We start from the raw sequence: 18100 nt of genomic DNA, 5'->3' as shown, positions 1-18100 counted from the left end.
CATGTGGAACAAACCTGTCAGAATATAATATTACAAAGCTAACACTGGCCAGGCTGAGCCCATGTGTATCCCTGCCACCAAAACGAGTTCTACAGAGAAGTACAGATTTAACCCAAACAATATAATGTCTAATAGGAGTTAAATATTTAAAAGTCACATTTTTGAGTTCAGTGGGTTTTTTTTTTAATTCCTCAGAAGCATGCTGTTTTCCAGAGAGGTACGGTGTTGCTTTACGTCTTGAGTCATTGCTTGAAACGTTCATTGAGTGGAAGTGGCTAAGCGTCTATCAAAGAAAGAAATTAGGAGCAAAATTAACAACAACAACAACAAAAAATCAGCATATAATAAAAAAAATTGCAAAATGAAAAGATGCTAGTAAAGGGAGTTAGTTTAGTTTAGTTAAAGTTTATTTAATAATTTGCACTTGCTCTCAGAACTGCCTCAATTCTTCATGGCGTGGATTCTTGTCCATGTTAATATCTACTACATCACAAACGAGCTCTGTTCAGATCTGGTAACTGGGAAGGCCACTAAACTACACTGAAGTGAGCTTCTAAACACTGTTTATCACCGGTAGAGTCATGTGTCGGCCTTACAATGTGCCAGGGAAATTCACAGCCATTGTTATTCCTCACACTGCTGCTGACTCGGCATGACCCTCTGCACTGACTGAAGTAACACGGATGATTGTGAAATTAAAAGAAAAGTCTTCACCTCGCAGAACTCAAATAAACTTGGCTTGGACCTGACAATGGGTGAGTTCAGGAGGAGGGTTCTTACCAGAATTCAGTCACGGATGTCCACACGCTTTTTGGCACAGTGTCAGTCAAGACTGTGCCAAAAAACACTGCGGTATCAGCAGATATTTAACAATGTGCTATCAAATTATAGTACAAAGATACATCAACAATAACATGAACTACAGAAACATACTACAGAATTCGAAGAAGGTGCATGATGGTGAATTGTCCCTGGCGGATGTGACAAGCATTCTTCCATGGAGTCTGAACTGATTAGAAGCATTTCTTCTCTGTTGTAGATTCCAAAGGAGCAAAACTAAGAACCTAGAAATCTACAGCATGTCCAGAAAGAGAGGAACCAAGGAGAGTAAAGCTACATACACTTAATTTTGTATTTATTATTTACATCATCTGCTCTACATGTTCACTCTTTCACAATCCACATTTTCTCAGCTGCTATCACTGTTTTGTGGATTTTGCTCAACTTCTTCCAGCTCAACTGGTTCCTGACTTTTCCAACACCCTGTACAACTAGAAAGAGTGTATTACAACAGATAAATGCTCTATTTATTTTAAGCAAATTTATGTAGGAATTCTTATGCATCTTAAATATTAAGTAATAAATTTAGGTTGGCTAATTAAACAAGAAAGATTGTGGACCACTTGGATAGAAGTTAGGAAACTGTGGGTATGGGATATTTACTGGATATGCAGCTTGAAAAAGATTTCCTTTTAGCAGCTGAGGTGAAGGTTTGGGGTTGTAGTTATTTAGCTGCAGTGAAGCAAAAGGGGTGTGTGTGTGTGTGTGTGTGTGTGTGTGTGTGTGTGTGTGTGGACAGTAGGATATATAAGCAGTGGAAGTGACAGTGACAGTAGATTAGAGCGATGGCGTGGATTCAGCTTCTGCTCTTCTCTTTTCTCTCCTTCACTCCTCTCACTACACTGTCTCACAGTGGTAAGATCTCCTCTTATACATGTTCTAAACAAGAACCACAGATTAGAACCTAGAACCGACCTGCTGCGTCGCCGTGTGATGCATGTTGTTTAGCTGTAATGTTGTTTTGTTCTACACACTGTGTAATTTCTGATGTGTTTGTCGGTGATGATGAGCGGTTTGCGCTTGTCCCACAGCAGAACACATTTTACTACAGTACATTATTTCTGTACATTTGAAAAGTTTTATAAATTGCAAACTGTAAATGTGCAGTGTAATATTTCTGTACGTGGTTCTTTTACTAAACTGTAGTTAAATTAACAGGTGAAATGGTTCATCAGTAGAAATAAGGAATTGCAGCGGTTTGGTAAAATAAAACATATTGAAAATAGTGCTGTATAAATGTGTATGATCTTGTGTGTTTATTTATGATAAAATCTGTAATAATGCAAGATGGTGATGAAAGAACTGTTTAAAACATGCACAGTTTTAATGTTGCTTTAATATTAAGCTTATATTCAGTGATTCAGTTCTTATCTGGCAGTCTATGAGATAAAATCCAGGATTTTATCTCATCAGTTATTTACACTGGTTCTGTCTTCTCTCTGACTGTTAGGGTAAAGATTTTTATTAGATCCCCCAATGCCCTATTTTGTATTTCATCATAACGAATGAAAAAGTAGACAGCTTTTTTTTTTTTTTTTGCTTTTTGATTCATTTATGGACAGTATATGCAGTGTGAAACCAAACCAACAATATCACATGAAAATAAAAAAGATCTAAAAAACATTGTCAGTGACTTCACAGATGAACAACAGAAGTCAGTTTCCTCATTAGTGTTTACATCACAACCCATAAAACATGTTATTTTATTCCAGGATCTGAAGATGAACCTGAGGTAAAATGGTTTAATGTCATTAATCAGCACACAATTCCTAAAATAAAATCTAAAACGCACAGTAAATACTACACTTTAATGGGGTTTTTATTTCTGATTTTCTCCTCCATCATAATTCAGAGTCCATTTAAAAGTATTTGTGAGGGTGAGTACATCATCGTTTCATTCAATACCATCAACTTTTTATTTCTTCTGATACTGTGAAACTAGAAATATAGTAAATATAGTAAACTAATGTTATGGTAAACTATAACATTAAACAGTAAACAGGCTGCCACTGCTGATGTTCATTTCAGTGGTGTTTATTTCAGTGGTGCTGACATCAGCATGTATTTAGGTCAGGGAGGTTACAACAGATCAGGGGTGTTTAGGTCAGGGGCAGTTACATCAGATCAGGGGTGTTTAGGTCAGGGTGGTTACAACAGATCAGGGGCGTTTAGGTCAGGGAGGTTACAACAGATCAGGGGCGTTTAGGTCAGGGGCAGTTACATCAGATCAGGGGCGTTTAGGTCAGGGAGGTTACAACAGATCAGGGGCGTTTAGGTCAGGGGCAGTTACATCAGATCAGGGGTGTTTAGGTCAGGGGCAGTTACATCAGATCAGGGGCGTTTAGGTCAGGGAGGTTACATCAGATCAGGGGCGTTTAGGTCAGGGAGGTTACAACAGATCAGGGGCGTTTAGGTCAGGGGCAGTTACATCAGATCAGGGGCGTTTAGGTCAGGGTGGTTACAACAGATCAGGGGCGTTTAGGTCAGGGGCAGTTACATCGGGTCAGGGGCAGTTATGTCATATCAGGGGCGTTTAGGTCAGGGGCAGTTACATCAGGTCAAGGACATTTAGGTCAGGGGCGTTTAGGTCAGGTGCAGTTACATCAGGTCAAGAGCAGTTATGTCATGTCAGGGGTGGTTATGTCAGATCAGGGCGTTTAGGTCAGGGGCAGTTACATCAGGTCAAGAGCAGTTATGTCATGTCAGGGGTGGTTATGTCAGATCAGGGCGTTTAGGTCAGGTGCAGTTACATCAGATCAGTGGCGTTTAGGTCAGGGGTAGTTACATCAGGTCAGGGGTGGTTATGTCAGATCAGGGGCATTTGGGTCAGGGGCAGTTACATCAGGTCAAGAGCAGTTATGTCATGTCAGGGGTGTTTAGGTCAGGGGCAGTTACATCAGGTCAAGGACATTTAGGTCAGGGGCGGTTATGTCAGATCAGGGGCATTTAGGTCAGATCTCTCTGTACTTGTACTGTTCTCTTGCAGGCGTTCGCACGGAGCTGAGCAACTGCAATGAGAGACTGCTGGAGAAAACGGAGTACAGCTTTAACATCGGTGAGAGCTCCTGTAATTTATCATGTTCGCTAAGAGCAGGGCTGCTCCGTCCATTAATACCCCACCACTGAGCACTTAATTCCATAAACACCTACAAAGTGCACCTATATGGTAGAAAAATGGGTTTGAGAAGTTCTACAATTCTGAAGTTGTGTAACATTATACCATTACACACAAGATACAAACACATTATAAAGATTTTAAGGTTCTAGAATCGAGGTGTTTAAAATGTTCACTAAATCAGGGAGAATGTGATCAATCTGTTTTACATGAAAACACACTTAAGCATTTTAAATCATCATCATCTTGTTTTAATAGTTTCGTTGTTATGCTTGTTGTCCTGCTTTCCAGTTTTGTGAACATTTTTAAAATGTTCTCCTGAAGTGGGTTTGATATAAGCTGATGTTCTTCTGTTCTCCAGAGAAAGATATGTTTGCTCTGAAGGAGCAGCTGAGGGAGATCAGAATCTTGTGTATAAACGCCTCTCAGGCGTCCGCAATTCAGATCGCAGGTGAACGTCACGCCATCATTTCATATCTTTATTAATGTTAAAATAAGGCGCAGTTGTAATGTTCTCAGTGTGCATGTGCAGCTCTGCAGAACCAGCTGGACCATATGCTAAAGCAGCTCGGGGAGAAAGACACGGGACCCGCTGCAGACGGTGCTGTGGACATTTAATTTTTGCCCTAAATGTTTGTCCCATGTTTGTAACATGTTCTAATCCTGAGCGAGTTCTAACCCTGAGCGAGTTCTAACCCTGAGCGAGTTCTAATCCTGAGCATGTTCTAACCCTGAGCGAGTTCTAATCCTGAGTGTGTTCTAATCCTGAGCATGTTCTAATCCTGAACCTGTTCTAATCCCGAACCTGTTCTAATCCTGAGCATGTTCTAACCCTGAGCGAGTTCTAACACTGAGCGAGTTCTAATCCTGAGCATGTTCTAACCCCGAGTGTGTTCTAATCCCGAGTGTGTTCTAATCCCAAGCGTGTTCTAACTCTGAGAGTGTTCTAATCCCGAGTGTGTTCTAATCCCGAGTGTGTTCTAATCCCAAGCGTGTTCTAACTCTGAGAGTGTTCTAATCCCGAGTGTGTTCTAATCCTGAGTGTGTTCTAATCCCAAGCGTGTTCTAACTCTGAGAGTGTTCTAATCCCGAGTGTGTTCTAATCCTGAGTGTGTTCTAATCCTGAACTTGTTCTAATCCTGAGTGTGTTCTAATCCCGAGCGTGTTCTAATCCTGAACCTGTTCTAATCCTGAGTGTGTTCTAACTCTGAGAGTGTTCTAATCCCGAGTGTGTTCTAATCCTGAGTGTGTTCTAATCCTGAACCTGTTCTAATCCTGAAAGTGTTCTAATCCCGAACCAATTCTAATCCCGAAACGGTTCTAATCCCGAACCAGTTCTAATCCGAAGCATGTTCTAATCCCAAGCATGTTCTAATCCTGAGCGTGTTCTAATCCCAAGCATGTTCTAATTCCGAGCATGTTCTAATCCTGAGCGTGTTCTAATCCCGAGTGTGTTCTAACCCTGAACGTGTTCTAATCCTGAGTGTGTTCTAACTCTGAGAGTGTTCTAATCCTGAACCTGTTCTAATCCTGAGTGTGTTCTAACTCTGAGAGTGTTCTAATCCCGAGCGTGTTCTAATCCTGAGAGTGTTCTAATCCCGAGTGTGTTCTAATCCCGAGTGTGTTCTAATCCTGAGCGTGTTCTAACCATGAGCATGTTCTAACCCTGAGCGTGTTCTAACCCTGAGTGTGTTCTAATCCTGAACCTGTTCTAATCCTGAACGTGTTCTAATCCTGAGAGTGTTCTAATACTGAGTGTGTTCTAATCCCAAGCGTGTTCTAATCCCGAACCTGTTCTAATCCTGAGTGTGTTCTAATCCTGAGCATGTTCTTTCTGTAGTGTTAAACATCTTGCAGAAGTATGTGGAAGTTCAGAAACTCGAGTTGAACCTTTTAGCTGAGACCGATCCGAGCAAGATTGCAGGTTAGTGATACATAGAACAATACATTGGTTCTCCATCTTATGAATGGTCATAATGTGTTATGTATCTAAAATATTTTGAGTTTTAGAAGTTGACATTATTACTGTTCTGTAATGTTTAGAATTAAGGTACATAAACATTTAGGTTCTGGAATGTTCTAGAATATTAATGAGTTGAGTTTCAAGAATAAAAATGCACTATTAATGTTCTAGAACAGCTAGAAGGACAAGGTTTAAAGGTCTGTTTGTCCAGGTTCTAGAATGTTATGTTATGTTATAAATGTTTATAAATGTTCTAGAATGGTAATGGCAATGCATTACTGAGGTTCTGTTATGCTAAATATGTGATATTTTAGAATGTCCCAGACTGGAATGAGTGATTAATGCTCTAAACTGTGCTAGAGCTTTAGTAAAATATTTATTTCTAGATTGTTCATAAAAATCTGAAATATTCTAGAGTGTACAGGGGGCTCTAGAACTTAAATATTACTAGAATATTGATAGTATTATATATACATATATTGTATATATAGATAGTATATAGATATTATATCATATTGAAAGTTCTGGTTCTACTTTGGTTACATTTTTGAGGTTCTAGCAATCTCTAGAATGTTAAATGTTTAAGATTCTGAAATGTTCTACAATATCAATCAATTCTTCAGGTTCTTAAGTGTTGTACAGTAGCAGGCGAGGCAGGTGAATGCAGCTCTGTGTGCAGAGGTTTATTAAAGACAGCACGTAAACGAATCCAAAGTGCAGGTCTGATGGAATCTGATGGATGTTGTAGCTCAAATTTGAACGAACAGATAGTAACTCAGGGCCAGCACATGGACAAGTACAGAGAGAACAGCTCAAGATAAACAAACAGAAACATTAAACCAGACATGGCTTAGGTGTTGTGGGCGGGGTTAATGAGATAACATGAGAGTGATGAGTAACTATGACGACCTGGTAGCGTGGTTATGAATACCCCTGGTGGAGAGCTGAGGAACTACAGTGAGCTGTGGCATCATTCTGAGAGGTTGCTTTACAGAAGGAACAGTCCACAAAAAAATTAAGTTTGTTAATTTTGAGCTGAATAATTATTATCTAAATAAAAAAAACTATAGTGAATTTTGATGCTGTTTTTTAAAGCACAGCATGAATCCGTGTCAGCACGAACTGTATTAAGACTTGTGTTTATGCTCTCTCTCGGTTGGTGAGTGTGCGATTTGTAGAGATGTTCACACTGTGTGTGTGTGTGTGTGTGTGTGTGTGTAACAGTCTGTTCTATATTGTGTTGTGTTTAATTTTTTTTTTACACTCTTCACATTTAATTTATTTTACATTCTATGAATCCAGTTGGTTTCACAGTGTTTCAACTTCAAGTACGTCATGATGGAGTTTTTGCTGTTCTGTTGAAGTGCTGTGATGACTTTGTCACCTGATATTTTGACTACACAGCACTTTTGGTGTGTTGTGCTGTATCAGTAATTAAGCCGGTTTGTAAATTCCCTGTTCAGAGCTGCAGAAACAGCTGAAAAAGTCGAGAGCTGATCTGGAGGAAGTGAATGAAAACCTGGACAAACTAGAGTGCCAAGCCGTGAACAACAGCCAAAGTGTGTATACACACAAATTACTGTTATATGATGTATAATACAATATAAAATGGTGATACAATAATATAATAATACATTATATTGCATTGTGTGTGTGTGTGTGTGTGTGTGTGTATACAGTATTGCATGTTGTGTCACTACAGCAGCAGATTGATGAACTCAGGAATACTGGAGGATCAAATTCTTCATCTCAGATTCTAGGTAAGAGAAAAATCTATACAGTAAATACACTTATACACAAACACCTTTAAATGAAGACTTCATTTAAACACAATTCAACATCTGTTCTTAGACTTTAATTCTTAGACAGACAGAGAAACAGACAGACAGACAAATAGATCTAAAGATAGACAGAAAAATGAAAATATATAAAGTTGAACAGATCTGCCCTGGATCTATCAAAAACACATTCTCATGCTAGTTCACTAGGTTAGGGACCAAGAATACATTGGTCTGAAAACCCAGTCAGGGAGTTCAGTACAGTTTGAAAAAACACAAGACAAGCATTTTTTAACAGATAAACAAAATGTTAATTCAGGTACTTGGTGAAAAAACTGCCAGTGACTCAGCTCAGTTCGGACAGCCAGGGGAAGTTCATTCCTCCACCTAGGTGCCAGGACAGAGAAGAGCCATGATTCGGGTCTTCCTTGTACCCTGAGAGATAGTGGGACCAATTGAACAGTGCTAGAGGATTGGATGGAGCATGTTGCAGAGTAGGGTGTGATAAGGTAGGCAGTAGTCCAGTCTTGAAACAATAAAGTACTGAACAAGCACCTGAGTGGCCTTTGTGGATAAAAATGGCCAGATCTTTCTGACTTTCAGGTTAGCAATGTGAGGCAAGAAGGATAGTTGGTTGTCCAGGACTTTGTGTGCAGTAAAAGATGGGGTATCTGAGAGTTGTCCAGGGAGATTGCAAGATCTTGAGATGAGGATGGATCTCCAGGGTATATACAGCAGTTCAGTCTTGCTGGAATGAGATTCTGAGATCTGAGCAGAAAGATGAGTGTCTGACAGAGGAAAGGAGAGGATGAGTTGAGTGTCATCAGCATAGCAGTCATATGAAAACCCATGTGAGGATAAAACCTTGCAGAGAGGGCAGGTATAGAGGATATGACCTCACTGACAGGGCAGGTATAGAGGATATGACCTCACTGACAGGGTGGGTATAGAGGATATGACCTCGCTGACAGGGCAGGTATAGAGGATATGACCTCGCTGACAGGGCAGGTATAGAGGATATGACCTCGCTGACAGGGCAGGTATAGAGGATATGACCTCAGTGACAGGGTGGGTATAGAGGATATGACCTCAGTGACAGGGTGAGTATAGAGGATATGACCTCACTGACAGGGCAGGTATAGAGGATATGACCTCACTGACAGGGCGGGTATAGAGGATATGACCTCAGTGACAGGGCAGGTATAGAGGATATGACCTCACTGACAGGGCGGGTATAGAGGATATGACCTCACTGACAGGGCGGGTATAGAGGATATGACCTCACTGACAGGGCGGGTATAGAGGATATGACCTCACTGACAGGGTGGGTATAGAGGATATGACCTCACTGACAGGGCGGGTATAGAGGATATGACCTCACTGACAGGGTGGGTATAGAGGATATGACCTCACTGACAGGGTGGGTATAGAGGAAATGACCTCACTGACAGGGTGGGTATGTGGGAAGTTTCTCAATAGTGGTCACAAGGGTCACAAGGGTCACAATGGTCACTTTGAAACTAGACTGTTTAGGATCTTGGAGGTTTTTCTGGGTAACAGAGAGAGACAGCTATTTCTGTACATCACATTCAAGAATTTTAGAAAGAAAAGGGAGAAGCAATACCAGTTGGTAGTTGCTGATGTCTGAGGTGTCCAGAGTGGGTTTCTTTATGTTGGGAATAACCCTTGCTGTCTTGAATGCAGTCAGGACATGACCAGAGTAATAAATGATAGTTTAGATGAAGTGGAGGAGGTCTTGTGAGATGGACTGGAGCATTGTGAAAGGGACGGGATCCAGTGGGCAAGTGGTGGGATTGCTGGAAAAGGTAATCTGCAGGATCTCTTCTCTTGTAGAGGAGAAAAATGTTTTAAGGAGTGAATGACTGGCAGATTTTGATAATTTTCTCATCAAATAAAGTGGCAGTCAGGAGTCAGGGAGGAGAGTGAAGGAGGTGGTGGAGGGTTCAGAAATGAGGAAAAAAGTTATGGAGCTTATGAGGGTCAGATGCCGAAGCCCTTAGCAGCTGTCACATCTAAAGAGACCTTGGACAGGATACATATCTGTGTACTGTACACTCCTGTATCACTGCGTAAAGCTTATTCACTGCATATGCATGTGTTATGAAGCTCTTATGACCACTGCTGTAGTCCAAAGGGTGTCTGTGTTACTGAAACAGTGTTAGAGACACAGCTGGAAAAGGCGATGCGCCACCTGGAGGAGAACGAAGACACAGCATCCATACTGAGTATGCATGATTCGAAACACACACACACACACACACACACACACACACAGACACTGATGTTAAATATATAATGATGTGAATGATGAAGTGATGCGCGCTGTATTGTGATCAGTAAAGCCGATTATCAGGCTGCAGGATGAGATTGTGGAGCTGTACGAGAGACAGGCACTGCTGCTGATCACACACATTCAGTTCACAGGTCAGCTTTACCTCTTTAACACTGTGTTTACATGCATTACACACACACACACACACACACAGTCAGTTAATAACACACATTCATACTCACATTTCTCTAAAAGCTTTTCAGAGTCGACTCGGTGAGAAGGAAATCCTGCTGTCTGACCTGCAGAAGGAGAAAGAGGAGAAAGGAGATGACAGAAACATCAGTGTGTGGAAATAACTACACTTATTAACATATAATCTGTCTGTCTGTCTGTCTGTATGTCCATCTGTCTGTCTGTATGTCCGTCTCTCTGTATGTTTATTTAGAAGAAGAATTCGGGAGTAAGCGCAGTGAACTTCAGTAACATTTGTAGATGTACTAATAGTTTAGTGTAGTTTCCATGGAAACAGGATGTGGCTATTTCTCTATAAACTGTGTTCTACACCAAACTTTAAAATGTCTGTATGTCTGTATGTCTGTCTATCTTTCCATCTGGCTGTCTTTCATTCTGTCTGTTTATCTGTCTGTCTCTGAGGCTGAACAATAGAAAAGCACAGAGTACATAAAATGCATGTACTGTAGATGGACACTTAGATGGACAGACAGAAAGATGCAAAAAGAAAACAGACAGAGAGACAGATAGAACTAAAGACAGATACATGGACTGATAGATAGATATATAGATAGATAGATAGATAGATAGATAGTGTGCTATTAAAGTCAGAAATGTGCGTTATTCTTCCTCAGATGAACAGATCGATGCAGTGGAGCAAGAGGTGAGACAGTTAGAGGCAAGGATGGATGATCTGAAAAAAAATCTCTCTCAGAAACTAGGTGAGCACAAACACACACACTTACACTTACACACACACACATACACGTACATACACATACAATGCATACAAATAGACACAAAGACAATTACACAAACACACACACTTACACGCGCACACACACACACATACACACACAGACACTTATACAAACGCACACACTTACACAAACACTCTTACATGCACACTTACACACACGCAGACACTTACACAAACACACACACTCTTACATGCACACACACATACACACACACAGTTGCAGTGTAATAACCTCTGTGTGTGTGTGTGTGTGTGTGTGTGTGTTTCAGAGCTGGAGAAAGAGCTGCAGGAGAAGAAAACACAGCTGGAGGACAAACTGAAGCAAATGAAGAATGATAGTCAGGAGCTCAGTGAGATTAGAACCCTAATCACACACACACACACACACACACACACACAAACACACGTTTGTGTTCATCGGAGAACTGTTAGAACAAAAACCAGTTTTCAGTTTTATTCCACTTTGAGCAATGATATGGCTGACTTTAATATTGTGTGTGTGTTTGTGTGCGCGTGTGTGTGTTTGGGTGTGTGTGCACGTGTGTATGTGTGTGTGTGTGTGTGTGTGTGTATCAGTCTCTCAGATCCTCACTCTGCAGTTGGAGTTGAGGGTGAGACAGATTGAAGCTCAGGGAGAGAAAATGGCTGCTCAGACTCAGATTACAGGTGCGATGTGTTTTAATAATTACTGTGAAGCGTCCGTAATTTATCAGCAGTATAAAAACTCCACTTTGTCTCATTTTCTCCTCTTTACAGCACTGTGATGGGCAGACAGACAGACAGACAGACAGACAGTGAGACAGAGAGACAGACAGACAGACAGACAGTGAGACAGAGAGACAGACAGATAGACAGACAGACAGACAGATGGATGGGCAGACAGACAGACAGATGGATGGGCAGACAGACAGAGAGACAGTGAGACAGATAGTCAGACAGACAGACAGACAGACAGACAGGCAGACAGAGAGACAGACAGATAGTCAGACAGACAGACAGACAGACAGGCAGACAGAGAGACAGACAGAGAGACAGACAGACAGACAGGCAGACAGACAGACATATAAACACTGTAACTGTTGTAAGAGTTTTGATATAATTACAATAATTGTGTTGTTTGTGTTTGTAGATCTTGAGAAGGAGCTGAGTGAGAAATCAGAGAGGATTACAGAATTGCTTGGCCGGAATCAGTGTAAAAACACCCACACACACACACATACACACACACAGAGAAAAAGTGAGAGAGAGAGAGACGGAGAGAGAGAGAGAGAGATTAGTGAGTATGATTATTTCTTGTTTGTAGATTTGGAGGAGAAGATCGCTGACACGCTGGCAGAATGCAACGACAATCAGGAAAATTACAATGGTGAGATTTATTATTATTATTATTATTATTATTATTATTATAGCTTATTTATTTAGATTTATTTAAGTTTTCAGGATTTTTTAAATAATAAGAATGTTTTTAATGTAATGATTTATTTCTTAAATATCTTAAGCCTGTATTTTGACAGAAAATGGAAGAAGATGATAAATGATCATAACTCATTATATTATAGATATATTCTTCAGTTCTCATACAATTCTCCTTCAGTTCTCCTTCAGTTCTCGTAGAGTTCTCATACAGTTCTCCTTCAGTTCTCATACAGTTCTCCTTCAGTGCTCATACAGTTCTCCTTCAGTTCTCCTTCAGTGCTCATACAGTTCTCCTTCAGTTCTTATACTGTTCTACTTCAGTTCTCATAGAGTTCTCCTTCAGTTCTCATAGAGTTCTCCTTCAGTGCTCATACAGTTCTTGTTCGGTTCTCCTTCAGTTCTCCTAGAGTTTTTATTCAGTTTTCCTTCAGTTCTTGTACAGTTCTTGTTCAATTCTCACAGTTTTCATTCAGTTCTCATTTAGTTTTTATTAAATTAGGTTAAGTCATTGAGTAGTGACACAGCAGGTAAATATTAAATTACTGACTTTATTTGTTTGTTTGTTTATCTCTCTCCTTTTTTTTACAGAATTATTAAACAAGGTGGAGAAATTGACTGCAAAAGTGGATGATTCAAACCTGAGGCAGAGTGAGTGGAGCTGATATTACTACTGCACTTAACCCCTAATCTCTAACCCCTAAACCCTAATTCCTAATCCCTAATCCTTAACCCCTAATCCCTAAACCCTTATTCCTAATTCCTAATTTCTAATCCCTAATCCCCTATTCTATCTCTAAACCATAAGCTCTACATTTACAAACAAACTTTAATTCCTAACCCAACACCCTAACTCTTGTGTGTGAAATTTCCTGCTGCTTTTCCTCCACAGTTCTGGACATTGTGTCTCTGAACCAGGAAATCAACAACCTCGAGGACAGAATCCGATCCAAGATGTCCGAGTCCAAGAGAAATGGTGTGTTCTTACTGCACACACAACTTTATAGAGTTTATACATTAAAGTGAAAAGTTCATTTGCTTAAAGTGTGTGTGTTACAGAACTACAGAAAGAGCTGAGAGAGAAAAAGGAACAACTCGACTCGAAGAAGAAGGAACTGGAGACAAATGACGATCTGAACACCAGGATAAGTGCGCAAAGAGACAGTTTATTAAGTCCATCTGCGGTGTTCTCGGCCAATCAGAATTTACTTCCTGATGGATTTGTTTACATAATCACACATAAAATGTTGTGCAGTAAAATAAAGTAGTGAATATTAGATCATGCAGGTTGTTCCATAAAAGGTGTAATAATAACTTGTCTCGGTCTGTTCTGCTCAGCTCTGAGGATAATCTCCGAGTTGGACGAGCTGAGGAAGCTTCAGAATGAGAATGTGGGCGTGGACCAAATCAAAGGTGAGAGTAGCTTTAACGTCTTATAGACTCTCTAACAAAACTCCAGTTTAATCCTAAATTATAACATCGAGTGCTCGAGAAGCAAGCTAGCTAGTGTGCTAAACCAGGTAACCCGCATACTAACTAGCTAGCAAATCAATCATTTAGCAAACTGACTAAATGATGTACTGTTTTGGTATCAAGTTAATCATTAAACAGGTCATCTACATACTCTCTGGTTAGAAAGGAATTTCACAAATCAGGCAGTTAACATGCGAGCTAATCAGCAATTTAGCAAGAAAGTTCATGACTGAAACTGAAGCCGTGTCTCAAATCACAGATTTGCTGGATGTACTTAATATTCTAGATGATTTTTATTAAACTGTTCTCATCACCTGCATGTAAAAACCAAAAACACTGCTATATGCTAATCTTATAGATCTTCTAGGTTTGTATGTAATAAATACTTCTTAAGCCTATAAAGTATATTAAAAACAACACCTGTGTTATTCCTGTGTTTTTAAAGATAAGAAAGATGAATTGCTCGGGTTGCTCTCTGAACTGGACGACTCAAACCTGGCCAAAATCAGTAAGTTGAGCAAAGACTCTAAGCTTTGAGGTTAGCATTAACAGTTAGCATTTCAGTTGGAATTAAGATTCAGTATTAGGTTTAGCCTTAAACAAATGTAGATTCTTATAAAAAATGGGTGTTTTAAATGAGCGATGGTGGTGTGGTCGGCTTTCATTCACTTAAATGTTAATAAAATCATAAGAAAATGTACGAGCAATAACCCCACCCCCAGCCCCACCCATAATCCTGACATTAACCCCACCCACGACCCTGACCTTAACTTCACCCAAACTATGACCTTCACCCCACCCACAACCCTGACCATAACTCCACTCCAACTATGACCTTCACCCCACCCATAACCCTGACCTTAACTCTACCCCAACTATGACCTTCAAAAGGCCCACAACCCTGAAATTAACTCCATACCAACTATGGCCTTCACACCACCCATAACCCTGACCTTAACTCCACCCCAACTATGACCATCACTCCACCCACACCCCTGACCTTAACACCACCCAAACTATGACCTTCACCCCATCCCTAACCCTGACCATAACTCCATCCCAACTATGACCTTCACTCCACCCACAACCCTGACCTTAACTCCACCCCAACTATGAGCTTCACCCCACCTACAACCCTGACCTTAACTCCACCCCAACTATGACCTTCGCCCCGCCCACAACCCTGACCTTAACTCCACCACAACTATAACCTTCAAAAGGCCCACAACCCTGACCTTAATTCCATCCCAACTATGACCTTCACCCCACCCACACCCCTGACCTTAACTCCACCCCAACTATGACCTTCATCTAACACATAACCCTGACCTTAACTGCACCCCAGCTATAACCTTCACACCACCCATAACCCTGACCTTAACTCCACCCCACCCACAACCCTGACCTAAACTCCACCCCACCCACAACCCTGACCTAACTCTACCCCAACTATGACCTTAACACCACCCATAACCCTGACCTTAACACCACCCAAACTATGACCTTCACCCCACCCATAACCCTGACCTTAACTCCACCCCAACTATGACCTTCACCCCACCCATAACCCTGACCTTAACTCCATACCAACTATGACCTTCACCCTGCCCACACCCCTGACCTTAACTCCACCCCAACTATGACCTTCACCCTGCCCACAACCCTGACCTTAACTCCACCCCAACTATGACCTTCACCCTGCCCACAACCCTGACCTTAACTCCACCCCAACTATGACCTTCACCCTGCCCACACCCCTGACCTTAACTCCACCCCAACTATGACCTTCACCCTGCCCACAACCCTGACCTTAACTCCACCCCAACTATGACCTTCACCCTGCCCACACCCCTGACCTTAACTCCACCCCAACTATGACCTTCACCCCACCAATAACCCTGACCATAACTCCAACGCAAATATGACCTTCACCCCACACATAACCCTGACCATAACTCCACCCCAACTATGACCTTCACCCTACCCACAACCCTGACCTTAACTCCACCCCAACTATGACCTTCACCCTGCCCACAACCCTGACCTTAACTCCACCCCAACTATGACCTTCACCCTGCCCACAACCCTGACCTTAACTCCACCCCAACTATGACCTTCACCCTGCCCACACCCCTGACCTTAACTCCACCCCAACTATGACCTTCACCCCACCAATAACCCTGACCATAACTCCAACGCAAGTATGACCTTCACCCCACACATAACCCTGACCATAACTCCACCCCAACTATGACCTTCACCCTACCCACAACCCTGACCTTAACTCCACCCCAACTATGACCTTCACCCTGCCCACAACCCTGACCTTAACTCCACCCCAACTATGACCTTCACCCTGCCCACACCCCTGACCTTAACTCCACCCCAACTATGACCTTCACCCCACCAATAACCCTGACCATAACTCCAACGCAAATATGACCTTCACCCCACACATAACCCTGACCATAACTCCACCCCAACTATGACCTTCACCCCATTCCTAACCTTGCCTCTAACCCTGACCATAACCTTCATAACCAGAATCGAGTCATGAAAATTGTTATGTGTTTAAGTGTTGTGTTAAACACTAAGTCTAGCTGTACTAAAGTTTAGCATTAAGTGTCTCGCTCTTATATTGTCAGTCTTTCATTTTGTCCTCGTCTTCCTCAGTGCTGAAGAACTTGTTCTTGCTGTCAGATATGTCTCAACTAAAGAAATTCATATCACACCTCAAACAGCAGACGGACAAACAGATGGCAGGTGTGTGTGTGTGTGTGTGTGTGTGTGAGTGTGATTTATTTTACTGTAATACAGAGCTGGAATGAAATATCACTACAGAGATATATTGTGATCCTGACATTTTGAAACTCTTATGCTATAAAAATGAGGTAAGTTAGCCTTGAAATTTAGATGTAAAGTTTATCTTTAGAGTTTTGACATACATTTCAGTATATAAGCTTAAGATGCAAATCTTTAATACTAAACTTTACATTTAAAAGAGATGTGAACTTAAAAAATAATGCTTAGTATTAAAGTTTAGACATAAAATGTAGATGTTTAGTTTAGATGGAAAGTTTAGAATTAAAGCTTATGCATGAATTTATATGTAGAGTTTACATGCTAAAGTTGAAGTTTAGCAATAAAGTTTAAATGTAAAGTTGAAAGTCTATATCCACAGTTTACTTGTAAAGTTTAGATGTACATTTTTAAAGAAAAAATTAACCTTGAGTTGTAGCATTACATAAATGCACTGAAACCAGTGCACAATCCTGGGTTGTACCATCACACCTAGAGTGTACCATATCACTGTACTGTTGTTAACTAGCTGATTGATAATTCTGAGCAGAACTGCAGGAGGAAGTGAGGAAGAAGGAGAAGCAGCTGAGGAGGAAAACCACAGAACTGGGACAGAAGGACAGTGACGTACCCACGCTGAGTAAGTGCACTTCTTTAGTAATGAAGTGTGGGAATATTCACTACATTCACTACATGTCCACTAGCAGCTACAGTAAATACGTCCAGCCACTGTTTGTCCTCTCGGGCATGAAATCAACTTTATTCCATTCAATAAATGAAATCTTTTAGCCAAAGAGATCAGGGATTTGGAGGAGGAACTGAAGAACCTTACGAAACAAACAAAAGACCTCGGGAACACTTCGGCATCACAGCTCAGAGGTATTTCATGTTTTATTGTTGTTTATTTTCCGTAAGGTTCAGAGGTCAATTCAATACCTTTAACATGAGAGGAGTTTTAATTAATAAAATAATAAAAATTTCTGAATTTGTGAAACTGGACAGAACTGGAGGAGCAGCTGAATGAGACCAGGCAGAAGCTGGAGAAAGGGAACAAAGCTCTGCAGGAGAAGGATGCAGAGTTTGCAAAGAATGGTGAGAAAATGGTCACAATACGCTAACGCTAACGCTAACGTTACATTCCTTCCAAAATCTTACCACATCAGGACCTCCATCTTCACCTGACTTTTACTCCACTCTGAAGAACATAGTGAGAAGATCTGATGTGACTGCCCATGAAGAAACTTTGTATCGAGAGCAGCGTTAAACACAGCAGTAGATAAGTCTGATGTGGAGGCTGATGTGAAGTCTGATGATGTAGTAGTTCTTCTGAACAGAGTTTAATATTTAATGTTTCTGTGGTTGAAGTGATAAATATATCTGTTTGTTTTTCTGATCCCCGATCCGTCAAAATCCTGACCTGAACACTTCCGTCCAA

At 41.0% G+C, this 18100-nt stretch overlaps 1 protein-coding gene across 22 annotated transcripts in view; it reads left to right on the top strand.

The window, feature by feature from the left end:
* Positions 1–1567: 1567 nt before the first annotated feature.
* si:ch211-14a17.10 (early endosome antigen 1) overlaps positions 1568–18100 on the top strand; it is a 31454-nt gene continuing 14921 nt past the window's right edge. For 21 of the 22 annotated variants that reach the window (XM_053230151.1, XM_053230139.1, XM_053230131.1 and 18 more), the window contains exons 1-23: positions 3756–3895; positions 4317–4406; positions 4488–4556; positions 5796–5879; positions 7382–7477; positions 7598–7678; positions 9874–9942; positions 10055–10141; positions 10245–10331; positions 10856–10942; positions 11250–11330; positions 11557–11646; positions 12110–12172; positions 12284–12346; positions 12985–13044; positions 13286–13369; positions 13453–13542; positions 13732–13806; positions 14312–14374; positions 16540–16629; positions 17216–17305; positions 17455–17544; positions 17668–17757. In XM_053230151.1, coding sequence (XP_053086126.1) covers positions 3769–3895; positions 4317–4406; positions 4488–4556; positions 5796–5879; positions 7382–7477; positions 7598–7678; positions 9874–9942; positions 10055–10141; positions 10245–10331; positions 10856–10942; positions 11250–11330; positions 11557–11646; positions 12110–12172; positions 12284–12346; positions 12985–13044; positions 13286–13369; positions 13453–13542; positions 13732–13806; positions 14312–14374; positions 16540–16629; positions 17216–17305; positions 17455–17544; positions 17668–17757 — 1906 coding nt within the window. In that variant the 5' untranslated portion in view covers positions 3756–3768. Of the gene's footprint in view, positions 1696–2552; positions 2573–2692; positions 2718–3755; positions 3896–4316; positions 4407–4487; positions 4557–5795; positions 5880–7381; positions 7478–7597; positions 7679–9873; positions 9943–10054; positions 10142–10244; positions 10332–10855; positions 10943–11249; positions 11331–11556; positions 11647–12109; positions 12173–12283; positions 12347–12984; positions 13045–13285; positions 13370–13452; positions 13543–13731; positions 13807–14311; positions 14375–16539; positions 16630–17215; positions 17306–17454; positions 17545–17667; positions 17758–18100 lie in introns of those variants that run through there. The other variant, XM_053230130.1, reaches the window with a different exon arrangement.

This window comes from Pangasianodon hypophthalmus, chromosome 26, assembly GCF_027358585.1.
Source record: "Pangasianodon hypophthalmus isolate fPanHyp1 chromosome 26, fPanHyp1.pri, whole genome shotgun sequence".
Taxonomy (NCBI): domain Eukaryota; kingdom Metazoa; phylum Chordata; class Actinopteri; order Siluriformes; family Pangasiidae; genus Pangasianodon; species Pangasianodon hypophthalmus.
Note: the sequence above shows the minus strand (reverse complement) of the source record. Positions and strands in the feature narration are given on the sequence as shown.